The sequence below is a fragment of the Spea bombifrons genome, chromosome 12 (genome assembly GCF_027358695.1).
Source record: "Spea bombifrons isolate aSpeBom1 chromosome 12, aSpeBom1.2.pri, whole genome shotgun sequence".
Taxonomy (NCBI): Eukaryota; Metazoa; Chordata; class Amphibia; order Anura; family Pelobatidae; genus Spea; species Spea bombifrons.
The window spans coordinates 9,200,564-9,217,040 of NC_071098.1; the positions used below are offsets into that span (position 1 = coordinate 9,200,564).

Genomic DNA, 16,477 nt, shown 5'->3' on the forward strand with positions numbered 1-16,477 from the left:
ATAAGACGACCCTAAAGGAAAAAAGTTTTACCAGTAAATGTTAATTCATGTAAACTATTTTTTTTAATAAAAGCTATGATTGAGAAAAATATTTTTTTTTTGTTTTTATTTCTTGTATTTTCCAACCTGTCCCCCAGTTACGCACATCTGCCCCCAGGCTTGCCACACCAATATGGCACTGTGGCCCATGATATGCCTTTTAACCCTCTATATGCCACTGTGCCCCATGGTATGCCTTTTGACCCCCTATGTGCCACTCTGCCTCCAGAAATGCCTTATACCCCTATATCCCATTCTGGCATTTAGGGGGTTAAAATGCATATTATGGGGCAGAGTGGCATATAGGGAGGTATAAGGCATTCCAGGAGGCAGAGTGGCATTAAGGGAGTTAAAAGGCATTATATAGAGCACTCTGCCTCCAGAAATGCCTTATACCCCTATATGCCACTCTGGCATTTAGGGGGTTAAAAGGCATATTATGGGGCAGAGTGGCATATAGGGAGGTATAAGGCATTTCAGGAGGCAGAGTGCACTATTAAATGCCCCCTTAACGCCACTCTGCCTCCTGAAATGCCTTATACCTCCCTATATGCCACTCTGCCCCATAATATGCCTTTTAACCCCCTAAATGCCAGAGTGGCATATAGGGGTATAAGGCATTTCTGGAGGCAGAGTGCCAGAGTGGCATATAGGGGTGTAAGGCATTCCAGAAATGACACACACACACACACACACACACACACACACACACACACACACACACACACTTACTTAGTTACCGGTGCTTCCAATTTCCTGCTGTATTGCCGGGGCAGCGGGTTGACGTCTCATTCCGCGGCAGCCGGAAGGAGGTGGAGTTGGCAGCGGGGGTTTGTATGCGTCCGTCGCAAATACCTTCCCCGGCTGTCAGAGATCAGGAACTCTTGAACTCTGATCTCTGACAGTCGGGGAAGGTATTTGCGACGGACGCATACAAACCCCCGCTGCCAACTTCACCTCCGGAAGCACCGGTAAGTGTGTGTGTGTGTGGGGGGGGGGGGCGACGACAGGAGGATCCAGGTCCCCTGCAGCGGTGCGGGGGATCTGGATCTTAGTCTCCTAATCAGACCTCTATTTGAGGTCTGATTAGAAGACGACCCCGATTATAAGACGAGGGGTATTTTTCAGAGCATTTGCTCTGAAAAAAACCTCGTCTTATAATCGAGCAAATACGGTACTTTGAATTGACAGCTCTTTGTATTATCACTCCAGAAAACAGATGTCATCAAATTTCAGCTATTAGAACTTTTCATTTACAAAAACACCATCCGACCTCGAGACTTTCATTATTTACATCGCTAGCCTAAGTGTTTCTTGATAGGTGGAGAAAGGCACTTATCCATTGTTTCTCCATTGGCTCTATTACCTAACAGGGTGGGTGTGAATCTCTGCCAACTTCTATAAATGCTTTGCGAAATATCCATTAAGAATCACGTTTCTGCTCAATCTGGTGCTCTGGGCATTGAACATTCCGCCTGACAAACCTAAGAGGTAAGCTTTACGGGAGATCAATTAAAGTACTTACCCTGAGAAACATGTCGGTACATAGTAATTGCTTCCCATCATCATATATTCAAAGTATCATAAATTTGTTTTTATACAGTTCACACTTATATTATTAGTAATGATCATTATTTTCAAGCAGCCATTATCTCTGATGTGATATTCACTTGAAGAGTTGTAATTGCATGAGAACCACGCAAATGGCTCTGCTTGAGAGATGACGGTTTGCATGCTGTAGGTAAAAACATGACTTCCTGACTAAATGGAATAACAGACTGTATCAATCAGATTTATATCTTCTTGGTCATCCATTGTAAAACATAATCGAAATTATTTACTTTTTTTTAAGATTTTGTTTTAGCTTCAAATGCAAATTTTAGGGATCATTTTGCCCACCGGATAAAAAGATCTCATCGGTATTATATAGTCTTGAGCTTATTATTGTTTAAGGTTTTTAGAAAATGTGTATGTGAAAATAAAAAACTTAATATTTAAATCGGTTTTTTTGAAGGTTAACCTGCCTCTTTAAATAATAAGAATACGATTTACTTACTTTAATGTTGAAAAGGTTAAGTTATGACCTTCGAAGTTTAAACACCTATTCCATTCACTAGACTAGGCATACCACCAACAAACAGCAGCCTAATTAATTACGGGAATAGATAAACCAGTTGTTTTAAAGCAGAACGGAAAAACAGCAGAGGTTTTGACCTGGGAATTTCTTACATCGTTAGAAATCCTGAGATATGTCCTGCCACTAAATTACCTTTACTGTTTAAACACATTGGGCAGGATTCAATCCCAGATATACATCTGTCACAAGTAACTGGATCGCAATCCTTCCGTAACCTGTTATAGACAAAGATTATATTGGCCCAGCTTTATTAACTGAAATAAAATGTATCATAGTTTTTTTTTTAATGTCATGTTTTTCATTGCGGTATATTGGAGCATTGTTATTCCGTTACTTATGATCACTGCCGGTGACTCTAGCAATTGCTTTAGAAAAAGGTGTCCACCACAAAGTATGTCTCTGTGTAGGGGTGAACTTACTTTTTGCCACTACGAGCATTTCTGCTGCAGTAGAACCGATGTTGCCGGATATTGATGATACCCAATGCCTTAATTCATTAAAGCAGTAGACCCAGTGGTGTAATAATAGGGGTCACGGAGGGGTGCATCTGGAACCTGCTATCTAGTCCATTCCCAGTGAATACTTTTGTCTAGGGGTATAGTGGAACAGCTGAACCACTTGTACCTCCATTAGCACAGATCCTTCTTTTCTTAGTCCAATTCACAGAGACCTTTTTACCAAGAGGCTTGTAAGGGGTCCAGGGGCATCGGCACCTTAAGATGACATCAGTTCTGATCTTATGTCTGTTTAGACCACAAGATCCATTTGCCCCAGTACTGTATACCGTGCATAAAGATGAGTATGACCATAGGAATTTGCTGGGTTTGACTCAGAGTCTCCAGGTAAATCAATTATTCCACGAGGAAGCCCTTAGGGAACAATGCTCTGGGAACACATAAGAATATACAATTCCCGTGTGTGTGCTAGAGGGTCCATGTCCAGGGACCACCACTGTTAGTAGGCAGATTAGCTTGGTAAAGCAACACATTGCTCGGATATAACAAGCACACCGCACAACTCATCCTGAATTTGCATTATAAATGGAATAGCTGGCCTTTTAATTCAGCAGGTGCAATATACAAAATCACATTTGAAATAATCAATTTGATCAGTTTTATTTTTTCCCCCCAGGGTTCACCCAATTAAAATCATCCAAGACTAATGGAGAATTCTACAGCCACCTCATCAGATACAGTAATGAATGAACACCTTTTGTCTGTTCTTTAAGCATTCGTATGAATCAAATGTGTATAAACATAAAAAATGTGACAGATTAAAAAACAAAAAAACAAAGATGAAATTAAAAAAAGCCTTTATACTACAGATAAAATCAAAAGTAACAAGAAAACAGAAACAGATAGAAACTTTAATGGCAGTGAAGAACTATTTAGCCCATCTAGTCTCCCCATTGTTCTGGTCAAAAAGTCCAATTTTCTTTCTTTTGAACGAATCCCATGGAAGCAGCCCGGACATGGCAGGCAATATCTCCCATAGTCACCAGTGTCCATTAACTAAATGGACTGCAGTACAAGCTCACGGGAATACCAAAACGATTCCGACGTAATGTAAATGGTACCTAGCCCTCCGACAATGGTAGGCACTGTCGCTTTATTTGGAACTGCAGTTTAAACACACAATAAAGGAACAAAATGTTAATGCCAAAGTAGCCTGGGGGATAATTACGTCTATGCTAGTCCTCGGCTGCATATACAGGTCAGTAGTCTATCCATTATTCTATACGTGGAAAAGTATATCAGAGCTTCATAGTCATCAGACAGAGGTGAAATTGGGTGGAATTTGCAGCCATTCCTTATTCCTAAAGGGAAACCCCCAACAAAATTTGGATTAGGATCACCAGATAAAGATACTTTTTAAAAATATGCATCTCCATGTTCACTGAAAAGTATACCGGAGTAGATGCTTTTGCTGGGTCGTTATAGTATGCTACTCATGTGAAGCATTACTTCTTCTGTGGTGGCTGCCCATTACCATGTAAAAAAAACTCTTTAATCCCAGAACTCCTCTTTAAAACCGTATCTTCCCAATCCTTAATCGTTAGCAAAAAAAATGTGTGGGCACTACTAAAACATCCTTGGCTGGAGCCAATGATGACAAAATAACCACATAAGTGCAAGTAAAGTCCTACCCATCTTACCCTCAAGTCTCTTCTGCATCATAATCCCTAAATGGCTCCAACCTCAGGTCACTTTTGCAAGCTGCCTTCTCGGCAACCCTCTCCCTAAACCCCTTTTTCGACAATATATATTATACACACCATTAAAAATGAATCATTAAATAAATTGTAAAAATACAGCCAAGCACGTCATACGGTATCAAGTGTGATATCATCAGTGATGTCACTACTAACTCTGTTTTATGATCAGTGATATAATAGCTGTCACTTATTATGTCAAATTTGACACCCTAGAAAACATTAAAGTTTTCTTATCTTAGTTTTCTGTTCATTATTTATCCGTCATTTAAATATATATTTTTAGTTGATTATCTTAGATATTATTAAGTTAAAATTAAATGTTTTGCTTCTTATGAAAATGAAATTGCGGTATTTTCTTTTAACAGCTCCATAAAATTGGGGTAACCAGGACTAATACTGAAAGTTCCATATTAGCCCACATTGAGACCTCTGGCAGGTCGAAGAAAGGTAAACAAAAAACATATTTTTGGGTACTTGTTTAGAACGCAGAAAACAAGTGGAGTGAAGGTTTCCAGATATCTACGATCTCGTCTTCAGACTTAATTGCAACACATAAGTATTCACATAGTAAAGGACAAAACCATATGTTTTAAACTGCAATATCAAGAAAATAGCCAGAGCACCAATGCACCCTAATAAGTCCTGCGCTGTAAATATACTGTAACCACTCAGGTACGTTGTCTTTGACTATTTGCAGAGTGAGGATATTGAGGGTAGGGATGAGAGCAGATATGTAATGTAAAAATGAGGCAATGGAGGTGAAAAGTAGAGCTTAGTTTGCTAATGTTCATGTTGTGGGTCTCTTCCACTCAGTATCCTGTACATCACACAGGGCTTGGGTATCCCGTTGCGTTCTTAGAGTCATCCCTAGTGTAGGGAAACCAGAGCGTAAACCTCCATCAGCATCCTAAACCTAAATGCCTTAGCCTTAGGCACCATTTAGTTACCTGAAAATTGCTTTTTAGATACTTAAAGACTTAAAATATTCAACATTGCAACAGCGTTGGTTTCTCCTTACACATTTTTTCTGAGTGAAAAAATGATATAGACTTTATGTGGTATGTTGGCAAGGATGAAGAGGGGTCTGTCTTAGTTTTCTAGCCAATGAAGACTTGTGTGAGACAATGGATGGCACTATATTACAAGTTCCTTATAAAATCAGTCTTTTAGAAAAAACTTATAACACCCCAAGATGACAGCGGTGTGTAGGGGGTAGGGTTACGTGCCAGTGGATTTCATGTCTGTTATCTCCTTTCTACAGGTAAGAGATTCCGAAGCATCAATGTAGCTAGATGCAAGAGGATCCTGTTGGCGTTCTTGAGTCGTTGTCTCTTCGCATTTCATAGTCTTCTGTCAGTATGGATACTGATACACGTGAAGGAGTCCGAATACTGGGCTCTGCTGATTGGTGTCCTGGGCTTATACCTTGAGATGTTTGTGACATTGGCTGTGACCAAGAAAGGAGAATGGAAATGGTAATTATAACGTAAGAACCCTGAACCTACCATCACCAATAAGGTAGGCATGCTGAAGATATTGCTAATTGTCTTCATCCAAAGTCAGGAGTTACTCATCCAAAGTCAGCAAGGGTGCAGGAGAGGAGTCAGCTATGGTTTTGTTTGACAATCAGTATTCTGGAGATATTTATTTTTAAAATATACCTCATGAACAATGAGATCTGTGGCAGATTTGACTAGGGGGTCTTGTCAGTGTCCCGTCTTGAACTTGTCACCTTTCTCCTCACCCATGCAAAAACTACCCAAGCCACGAAACAACAATGAGCAATTTAATAATAGGGGAGGGATCATTTATTGGGGTGGAATAATTATGCAGATCTTGAGAAAAGTAGGTATGATTTTAGAGAAATTACGGGTTTTTTTATTTCAAAATGTTGGCCCGTGATTTATTGGTGGTGGCTATGATGTCACAATCGCAACTTTTAGTGTCATTAAATTAAACATTCGTCTCAGTAGAATTGTTTCGAAAATATGTCATTTAAACTATTTTTGTGAGCTTTGGCTGATAAACAAGTTCCTGTCTGGGCCTCAAGAGAAACATTACATCAGTTACCCTTTCTAGAGTAAGATTATTCAGATTTCTGCTCTTTTGTGTAGGTTCTCTCCCACGGTATTTATCTATCTCTGTATGACCATTCCCTGTATTTTTTTGCTGGAACTTCATGCACAGGAAGAAAGAATCATAATACCCCTCAACGAAACTTCTTGCCAAGTAAGTGTCATCAAGGCCTGACTTGGAACTTTTAAGGTGCACGAAATGACGTATTTGCGGCTGCCGTCTGGATATATGTAGCTGCAAGCTAAATTCTTACCAGGGGCGTAACCAGAAACCACAGGGCCCTGGTGCAAAAATTGCCCTGGGCCCCTTCCAATGCTGGTATGTGCCATAGTTGCCCCCAAACAACTCGTCTGTGCCTTCTTTGCCCCTTGCCCCCCTTTCAAACAAACACATATTTGCATATTAAATTACACACACTTACTCATACTCACTAACACATACATACACACACACACAGACATCCATGCTAACAATCATACAAACAAACATTCTTGCCCCCACTTACCTCACACCGCTCTTGCAGCTTTCTATCTGGCTTCTCGCACAGTGTATAAGCAGCCTCAGTTTCAACATGGTGTCCTGTGATGTAGAATGACCCTGATACGCTCCTATCTATATATAACAGTTGTTTCAGTCTCAATATTCTTATCATATTTTTGGGCTATTAGGTATATAATAATATGGACGCGGAACCACTGGAGCAGGTCATGGTCCTTGTCTTGGTCATAGGGCGCTGGCTCATGCCAAAAGGAGAGATGACCCGAGACCAACTTGCAGAGCTACTTCGAATTTACATTGGCTTGGGGGCTGACATATTGGACTTATTACGATTAATAAAGGAACCAATAGTGGCAAAGAACAAGAATGTAACTATTGCGGGACTATCCCTCTTTGGCTGGGCACTTATGCAGTTTACACTAGTGCTCACTCAAACTCAATCATCACAACATAAAGAAACAAGAGGTCATCCAGAGGAAGATCCCGAGGCTGCTGTAACTGAAGATGGTTGCTGGTCCTGGTGTACGATTGACGTATGGCCTCTTGTAATCGCAGTGGTGATGCAGGATGGACCGTTTCTTGCTTTTCGGCTTTACCTTATTGTCATACATAAAATGAACACGAAGACAATGATCTTCTTCATCTGCAAAAATATACTGACACTCATAATAGAGATCTACAACATTATTGTGGTGCTGAGAGCCCACAAGCAGAAAGATAAGAAGTGAATGTGGACAATATGTATTAAATTCATTTATTTGCATTACTGTGTTTTTCACTTGCTTAGTCAGACATGCTTTTGACTTGATAAAGGGAGGACTCCCGAAAGCTTGTCTATTATTTTAAATACTGTTAGCCCAATAAAAAAGGTATTACAAGATTCTGCAACATTCTGGTTTTTTGCATTCTTATACACTGGACTAATACGGCTACCCCAAACTACATTACTCAACCAGAAGCAAATTCTTTCTTTCAGAGGCACTATTTATTGTTTTATATAGCGCCATCATATTCTGTAGTGCTGTACACTGGGTAGACAGGACATAACAAGTAGTATATATATTTGACTTACAATCTAGAACACTTTCAGTTTGCATTTGGACATTGTCTACAATTCATGTCCTGTTTCTGGGAAAGGATGAGATTAAATGTATATCTTGTAATATACATGTAAAATAATCTAGTTCACTGTACAATATTGATATATATATATATATATATGAGGTGTGTGAACAGTGCAATGGTGAGCGGGATACAGACTTTAAAGGAAGCTAAGAGCTTAATCGAGTGCCTAGAAACAAGGAACATCAGGGAGGAAAGAGAGACAGGGATTTTGGTCAAAAACAGGGACTAGCCCTTCTAAAAATGGACAATCTGTGAATGTGCACTCACACTTTTTTCACCCAAGGCACCCGTGTTTCCCCTTGTCACAGATCAAGGTGATCATCAAAGAGCCATAAGGCCAAAAGGAAACTGGGACTGCACTCACACACATGGGATAGGCAGCCCTGTACTCCTTCCCTACTTGGCCAATATCTAAGGAGGGCCGGATATTCTATGTCCTGCTCTGAAAAAGGGGCCACTGACCATCGGTGCCCCATAATCATGTGATCTTAAAAGTGGACATATTAAATAACGAATGTCTACACAAGCCCTCCCAGGAAATAACCATATCAGGGTTTCTCTAAATAACAGATGACCTTATGACTTTCAAAATATACCATTTGGGTTTACAAATCACATAAACGTTAGATTTTTATTTGCAGCAGTCCCGGACAATATTTTTTTTTTTTTTAAAAAGAAAATTTGTTGATATTAAAACACACTCCTCGATCTTTCTTATCAGATGCACTAAGGGTGTGTAAGAGAAAACCGCCGTTTACCTGCTGGCTCTAATCTCAGGGTGGGTACAGGGCTATTACTTGAAGGGCTTAAGAAAATCGAACGTACAATCACAATTCTGCTCATTCCTATCTCTGTCACAAACAAAAACAGCTATCCGCGCTGAGAATTCCACAAAGGACAATAAAGGTAAGATCGGAATAGACATATTTTTCCATGCATTTGTAATGAGTAGATTTACAAATGGTTGGGTGGCACTGCAAAGATTCTTAGAATATGTTTCTGTACAATGAAGGTACCTTACAGCAGGTCACGGTTACTGGAAAATAACATTTCTACAGTGGATTAAGAAACAAAAGTTTTTTTTTTGTAATTTTACAATTTGCCTTTTCTTTCTGTGATTAGAGCCGTTACTATTGCATCCTTATGATTTGCATCCGATTCGGAGTAGTTCTTTATACCTTCTTAAGACCTACTATACATTTTTTCTTATTTCAATCACATATTTGCCCCATAAAAGAATGCTTTCAGAGCGAATCTGTGTTGTACATGTAGGTCAACAGTGCAAAATGTAGATTTTTTATTAGTTTTTTTTCCCTGATGGGTGGGTAAGGAACTCTGGGGCTGTGTGGCTAAATCTGCTTTGCTTTATTGATTAGTGTTTCAAACTTTATATACATTGCTATAGTTCTGATCTAAAGTCTATGCAACAAAAAAAAAAACTATGGGGAAAAAGGTAATTAATGAGCCTTAAATACATAACTATACTGATTTATATCTAATCCTAAAAATAAAATTAACCCTTTGCTATAATAATGTCACAGAAGACCGTAAACCCAGTTTGATCCCAAGTAATATTGTTGTCTACTTAAATATTGTAAAGTGAAGGCTAGTAGTTCCCATTACTCCAAGACAATAAACCAAATGTATTAGAGTACAACGAGATAATTTGTTTCTACAGGCTGCAGACACATGGGAACAAAATGATGTCCAAACTCATGAGGATTTTGTTGGCCATCGTCAGCCGCTCGCTGTTCACGGCACACGGGGTCTTGCTGGTATGGAGAGTGGTCGAGGAGAAAAAGAACAGTCTTTACTGGATGCTGCTGATTGGGCTAATTCTGGTATATGTGGATATGGCGGTCACACTCACTATCACTGAGAAAGGAGAGTGGAAATGGTAATAACCTAAAGGGTAGCCTCTACATCTCACCACCCATGGTGCAAAAGATAAATATGCCCAGGGTAGATTCTGGGAGAGGGTCATTAATGGAGGTAAGGTCCAACAGTCTATCAAGGGGTAGCCAAAAGTTAGCTCACCAGCTTTTTAATGCAACTCCGATGACTGCTGAAATTCAGGGATGTATGATCTCATATTTCATGTTTTTCCACTAAAACGTAGACTTTTTTCACCATTAAGAAAATGATTAAACAAACTTTACTTATATTAAAAGTAAGGTTTGCGCATTTTTCTTTTACAAGTTCAAGAGCAAAGAAAAGCCCTGTTACCCATCTTCTGATACTCACTGCCTGATGCCATTTCTCTGCCCACCTCTGCAGAAGCCGGTCACTGACAGTACAGGAGCCGACAAGGTCCATACCGTGCAATTAAATCTTCACAGTTTGAGGAGCCTTTTCCATTTCCATGGCAACAATGTATCAGTGCCTCCTTTTGTATCACATCAAATGTTCCCAGCAAAAAATGACAAATAACATAAAATGTAACTTTATTAAGGAATTATTTCTGAGTAAGGTTTGTGCATTCAACAGTACTAGGAATTGATGTTTCCAAAGCTGCATTAGAAACGTGTTATCTTCACAAGCGGAACAACGCCTTAAAAATATCACTGTGACAGTGATTTTCAATAACAAGCTGGCAAGGGTTGCGTTTTAATGACATCATTATGTTTAACTGTGAGCTCACTAGAAAGCCACGTGCGCATTAGATCAGCTCAGGAGACAATACTGATCAAGTTTGTAGCGTAAGCCGGCGCAAAGCCGAGAGACTCATAATGAGTTTCCTTAGTGTCCACCCGAGTACTTAAACATTATCTTCCCAGAAATAAAATGTAAAAAAAAAAGTGTATGTTTTCAAAACATTTCGGTTTATATTTTTCTTGTAATAACAACGTACCTTAGAAAATAAAAATGTTGCATAAAACCACATCTGTGCCACATCCCAGGCATTAGCCAGCGGTAAATTGCAGCATTCATTATTTTAACTTTATGAGCCACAAAATTACATAAGTTCTACTTGGGGGAAAAAATTGGTTTCAGGGGGAAAAAATTGGTTTCAGGTGGAAATTGTCAGTTTCGCTTTGATGTTACTTTGTAATAAGCGGTCATCACCTGTATTTAAAGGATTATCTTTTCAGACGTCCATTATGTTCTAGTCAGTATGGTGCTCAATTTACTAGACTCTCATGATACGGACTTAATATAATCGTGGGCTTGAAGGCATTTATCATTGTTAATCGCATTTACTTTGAGTATTAAGAAGAAAAGCAAATGAAACTATTTTTCCTCATTTATATAATCCCGGTGATACTTCTAATGATATAAATACTATGAATAAACAGCCGTTTAAGATGGATAGATAAGAAGACACAGATATAATTAGGTTTGTATGAACAGAGCATTTTGTACGGTACACAGAAGTAGTACTAAGATGACAAATATCACCCTAGTACAGAGTTACTCAGCTTTATAAGTCCTGTATGCCGGGGCCGGCTGCCGGCTGGCACCACTCAGCCCAGGACGCAAGCCAAAGCCAAGTCCTCAAAAACATAGAATCCATAAAAAAAAAAATGTATTTACTTTTTTTAAACAGTTCTAGTTTTTTGCACAATATAATGTTTTCAGGCAGCCACATATTACCCATTTGTATGTTATCTTAGCTCAGTCTACAATCACTCTTACTCTTTATCATGGTAAATAATAGAATAGCTTGGTCTTAATCACACTGCTGGACACTCTGACTAATTCAAGCTTATGGAGTTATTAGCATTGCCATAAAGAATCATCTCAGTGTTGTGTGCGGGAAATTCATCCTAAATATCACATGACTAGCAACTAGGGCATCCAGCATGTCTGCAGATAAAAAAAAAAAAAGTTAATTGGAACAAAATTAGCTAAAACCAGGTTTTTATCAATGCTGACCCACATTTCCATTTAGAACGCTGGGTTTTATGCTCAAGGAAGACACCTGCCATAACGACTTACTGATCGCATTCATACATTTAACCAGTGTTGATAAATCTTTGTCTTGTTATGTACTGAATGTCTGCTATGCAGTTGGACCTTGATATTAAATTAATATTCTCTGTCGTGTAGGTTTTCCCCCACGGTGTTTCTGTATTTGAGTTCTACCATCCCTTCTGTTTTTTTGTTGGAACTTGATTTTCTAGAAGACAGAGCCCTGGTCAGAAACTCAACTGTGAATCAGACGGCCGTGGCCGAGGTGAGTGCCCGCAATGGACTAGAGACAGTAATCATTTCTCTAGAACGGTCTTCATTATCAGCAGTAGCCCTGTACAGACGAGGCTTAATAAACACACACACGATGAGGCAGACTAGTGCCGGATTAGACTCCGGAGACTCCGACCTCCGGGGGCTGAGGGTGCTTCACTAGATAAACTGCAAGCGCACTCATTGTCTCACATCGCTTTGTTATAAAAGGAAGCCACTTACTGGTCATATTGTAACACTGCAGCTGGAGGAGCCACTCAGCAGCAGTGGGGAGGAAGAAAAGAGGCAGACATGGGTAAGCTGAATCTGTAAGGGTGTAAGAGTGAGTGACGTAACCCTCTTCACTTCCCTGGGCATTATGAAGGGCCAACTTCGTTTTAGGAAGAGCATCTATTGTCTAATTGTTACAAATGCAGTTTTTCAGTTGTACCAAGAAAGGGTCTGGAACGATACGCCAAAAGTCTAACTCTGGTTTCCTGTTTTTCTAGCCTTTTGGATCTAGAATAAACATTTTATACACGTTTCTCTTCAAATTAAACTATATTAATTTGATCTTTTATCAGGATATGATCTTCAATGAACCTTCGCAGTGGCTGGAAGCACTGGAGCAGACTATGATGCTTGTCTTGGTAATAGGACGTTGGCTCATGCCAAAGGGGGAGATGAACAGGGACCAGCTTACACAGCTTCTGTTAATCTACATTAGCTTGGGTGCTGACATATTGGACATACTACAATTAATTAAAGAACCGGCGGTGGAGACCAATCGAAATGTAGTTATCGTGGGACTATCGCTCTACGGCTGGGCACTCCTGCAGTTCACGTTAGTTCTTACCCAAACCAACTCGTCGCAGTCCCAGAAGGAAAATGACTTCCCAGATTTGCAGGATGCCCCTGCCGTTGATGAAAGCGATGGCTCCCCGTGTTGTACAAACGAAGTGTGGAGTCTGATCACAGCGGTGGGCATGCAGGACGGACCCTTCCTGGTTTTCCGTCTTTACCTTGCAATTAAAGAGGGAATAATTAATGAACTGATGATATTTTTTATCTGTAAAAACATTCTGACGGTCACTATAGAAATATACAGGATCGTTGTGGTGCATACCAAATAACAATTTATAAAAAATAAAAAAAAAACAGAATGGTCTACAAAGATCTCATTTTTGGTGCTCGCCAATGATAATTGTCATGACAACCTAGAAGGTCCAGATACTGTTTTTGTTTCCCCAAACCCTTTTAATTTTTCTAATAATCTCCTTCCAAAAGACCCAAGAGAGTTTATTTATATTTTTCTGTTTATATGCACAATTTTTTCTGATGGCACTCTTGAATCAGAGTCTCTCCATGCATTTGCCAGGAGAACACTCTGCAAATTTGAAGGGACCCCTAGGTTATTATTTATCCACAAGTTGCCAGGTACAGCAGCTAAATATATAAATGTTATTCCCAAAGAATGGTGTCATCATATTTTTTAATTGACAAAGAAACATATCTGCAGGGGAAGGTGTTAGTGTGAGTGTCTGGGTGTATGTGTGTTAGTGTGAGTCGAGGTGTGTGTTAGTGTGAGTGTGTATCTGGATGTGTGTTTGTTGACTGCTTTTGCATTATTGTGAAACGTACCCTTTATTAACATGCAATACACAGTTATAATGCCATATTTTGTGGCCCACTGCAGAAATCACCTGGACAGCCCTCTTCTAGGGTCCCAAAGAGGAGACCCACTTAAGTCTGAAAGGGGGGGAATGGTGGCTAAAACGCTCAAACCATCCCCCCAAAGAGTCTTCAGGGCCCCGGCTTCGCTGTGGCATTTTCAACATTAAAAAACAACAATCAGTGACTGAAATCAATTCCACGCGTGCACTGAAAACACGACGCGTGTAACATGTGCAGCTGGTGTTATAAATATTCTTCTTTCTCCACACCGCCAGTCACAGCCGGGGCAAATTTACATGGAAAATAACAAAAAAAGTGCAGGGTTCAAAAAACAAACAAAAAAACCCCCAGGTGATTTTAGTGACCTTAACCGCAAACTCATATAACTTAATGAGGCATTTAGAAGAAGAAGAATGAAAAGTAATAAAAACATTCCCTGCTGTTTCTAAACACATTAAAACCTCATACCGAAAAAACATTCTGAGCTCAGGCCAGAAGAGGGACTGTCTATTGTAAAGATGGGCACTTGGGAGTTATGATATAACAACATGCCTTAAGTAACATTAGCCACATTCCAACAGTGACAGCCGCCCGCAACAGATCCTGTTACTCAGTTACTCAGACACAACCCCCACCGCTTCCTTTTCTGGCATCCTATTGGTTACAGGTGTAATCCGTTCGTCCCCTCATTGGTCAGTCACGGCAGGTAGTTTCATCTCTACTGTTATTGGTCGCAGCTCTTCGGCCGTTTATTCAGATTGGTTCCAGCAGCCACTAGGTCTCGTTCTGATTGGTCACGGGAAATCCCAGACGCCTCGCTATTGGTTGAGGTGAGAACCCCGCTTATTCCGCCATGTTCCGAGAGTCCGGTTCTCCTCAGACGGGGCGATGTTGACTTCGTTCTCTGGAGTTTGCCCGGGCTGCGCTTTGTGCCGTGACCGTCGCAGTAGTGGAATGTGTGGCCTGGACTAGTCGAAGCTGGGAGTTGGAAGCAGTTTCGTGGAGCGGTCGGTGCCGGCAGGTGGATACTCCGCCTCGGAGACCTGTTCCCGACTCACGTCGCTGTGTAGGAGCGGACAGCGGTTACACCTGTCAGCAAAACGTTTCTCGGGAGCTGCAGTGCTGGTAATAATACTAGCCCATTGATTACACGGCGATAATTTCTCCTGACCCCGGCTCCTTGCCCTCTGACCCTACTTCACTCCGGTCCTTTGAGCTGTGTAACGCTCCACCCGACTCGCTTCCTTCCGATCCCGCTTCACCTCGTTCTCTGACACACGGTGCTTTATGCTCACGTCCCTGACCTCTGACCCCGCTTCACTACCCTGTGGGCGCTGTTCACTCAGTTCCCAGGCATTTAACCCCCGGCTCACCCAGTTGGCCGCCCGCTCTCTCAGTAATGCCTGGCATCCGATTCCGCGTTCCTTCGGGGGTGGGGACGGTAACTCTGGGAACAGTGACCCGGAGCAGGTGAGCTCTAGATCTGCACGGAAGTGGCCGAAACCACCCGGCTCGGAAACCTGTGGCAGTTCGGTTACTAGCAGGCTGTCTCTACCGCCCTCCCAATTCTAATGTATCTTTGCACTAATGCACTCTCTTTGACAACTCCACTTCTAACGTGCTGTCTCTTAGAGAGCCCAACCATCTGTGATCAGCACTCTCCTTGGCTGCCCCATCTCTTCCCTCTTGTTCGTTTAGCATCATGTTGTTGTTTGCCCCCTTCCATACCCTTTAGCTTCCCCCCATTCCAGACTCCTGCAAGCCTGCTACAGTTTATACAATTTATAGGTTATCCTTATAATATTACTTGGATTCATTTAAATATAACATTATTATTTTGATCATGTGAACAAAGCAGAAATATAGTATAATCAGTTATATATTATATACAGTGTGTGTGTGTATATATATATATATATATATATATATATATACATATATCCTTTTTTATAACAAAGCATGTTTTTTTTTTGTATATTCTTTAAAAATAATTTTTATTACATTATTAATATTATTATACCCCGCCAGGTATTTTAGAACATATTTATATATAAAAAAAATTATAGGTGCAGAGTATTAGGCACACTTATGTTTTAAACAGTTATTGTATTGACTAAAAATATTTTGAATGATTGGTGCAACATTGTAATTGTTTTTTTATTACTATCGGCTGCTTTAAGTGGTTAGGAAGTTTCTTGATGTCTCATATACTGTGTGTCCCACGTCTGGATTAGTCATCGAATAGTTAATGCCATCGTGATTGTGTAATTTTATGTCCTTTGGGGGTTTTATGATGTTTGACCCTTGGATAAATCATCAGGCTTATGCTTACCTGGTACAGTTACAAAAGCAATTAAGAAAGTGGAAGGAGAGAAGAGCTATTCACCCGCAGTGCAGTCTAATGAACTTATTTCGAAGGCAGATTTTATTACTAAAAATAAAACTCTATTCAGTTGCTGTGACTTCACGTTTAATACTTTTCTTCTGGTGTTTGGCTGACTGTCATGAGTGCAACTGGATCTGAAAACAGAAATGTGAATAGTTAAAGC

General features: G+C 40.3%; 4 protein-coding genes and 1 long non-coding RNA gene across 6 annotated transcripts in view; 4 read left to right on the forward strand and 1 right to left on the reverse strand.

The window, feature by feature from the left end:
- The first annotated feature begins 1,502 nt into the window (after nucleotides 1-1,502).
- Nucleotides 1,503-6,641, forward strand: LOC128470552 (transmembrane protein 26-like). Its single transcript, XM_053452442.1, has 5 exons — nucleotides 1,503-1,530; nucleotides 3,308-3,370; nucleotides 4,757-4,838; nucleotides 5,653-5,866; nucleotides 6,506-6,641. The coding sequence occupies exons 2-5, from the start codon at nucleotides 3,338-3,340 to the stop codon at nucleotides 6,639-6,641; spliced, it is 465 nt and encodes a 154-aa protein (XP_053308417.1). The 5' UTR covers nucleotides 1,503-1,530; nucleotides 3,308-3,337.
- A 506-nt stretch (nucleotides 6,642-7,147) lies between these two features.
- On the forward strand, nucleotides 7,148-7,732 carry LOC128470553 (transmembrane protein 26-like). The gene has a single exon (XM_053452443.1). It carries the CDS (start codon nucleotides 7,148-7,150, stop codon nucleotides 7,691-7,693), a length of 546 nt encoding a protein of 181 aa, XP_053308418.1. The 3' UTR covers nucleotides 7,694-7,732.
- Nucleotides 7,733-9,636: 1,904 nt separating this feature from the next.
- Nucleotides 9,637-13,404, forward strand: LOC128469823 (transmembrane protein 26-like). Its single transcript, XM_053451620.1, has 3 exons — nucleotides 9,637-9,987; nucleotides 12,141-12,267; nucleotides 12,839-13,404. Exons 1-3 carry the CDS (start codon nucleotides 9,791-9,793, stop codon nucleotides 13,385-13,387), a joined length of 873 nt encoding a protein of 290 aa, XP_053307595.1. The 5' UTR covers nucleotides 9,637-9,790; the 3' UTR covers nucleotides 13,388-13,404.
- Nucleotides 11,090-15,196, reverse strand: LOC128469826 (uncharacterized). Its single transcript, XR_008345998.1, has 3 exons — nucleotides 15,079-15,196; nucleotides 13,111-13,276; nucleotides 11,090-11,897 (listed from the first exon to the last, which is right to left on the reverse strand). It is a non-coding gene; the product is annotated as an uncharacterized LOC128469826 (long non-coding RNA).
- The window catches only part of PRKCZ (protein kinase C zeta), a 62,532-nt gene continuing 60,688 nt past the window's right edge, over nucleotides 14,634-16,477 (forward strand). Inside the window, exon 1 of one of the 2 annotated variants that reach the window (XM_053451611.1) lies at nucleotides 14,634-15,053. The gene's annotated coding sequence lies outside the window, so the exon portion shown is untranslated. The remainder of the gene's footprint in view (nucleotides 15,054-16,477) is intronic. The other variant, XM_053451610.1, reaches the window with a different exon arrangement.

Excerpts from the sequence above, each read along its gene's own strand:
- LOC128470552 (XM_053452442.1), top strand. The coding sequence starts at position 3,338 with ATGGAGAATTCTACAGCCACCTCATCAGATACA. Across the intron at positions 3,371-4,756 it reads CAGCCACCTCATCAGATACA|CTCCATAAAATTGGGGTAAC; the intron begins GTAATGAATGAA and ends TTCTTTTAACAG. Across the intron at positions 4,839-5,652 it reads CTCTGGCAGGTCGAAGAAAG|GTAAGAGATTCCGAAGCATC; the intron begins GTAAACAAAAAA and ends TCCTTTCTACAG.
- LOC128470553 (XM_053452443.1), top strand. The coding sequence starts at position 7,148 with ATGGACGCGGAACCACTGGAGCAGGTCATGGTCCTTGTCTTGGTCATA.
- LOC128469823 (XM_053451620.1), top strand. The coding sequence starts at position 9,791 with ATGATGTCCAAACTCATGAGGATTTTGTTGGCCATCGTCAGCCGCTCG. Across the intron at positions 9,988-12,140 it reads GAGAAAGGAGAGTGGAAATG|GTTTTCCCCCACGGTGTTTC; the intron begins GTAATAACCTAA and ends TCTGTCGTGTAG. Across the intron at positions 12,268-12,838 it reads ATCAGACGGCCGTGGCCGAG|GATATGATCTTCAATGAACC; the intron begins GTGAGTGCCCGC and ends ATCTTTTATCAG.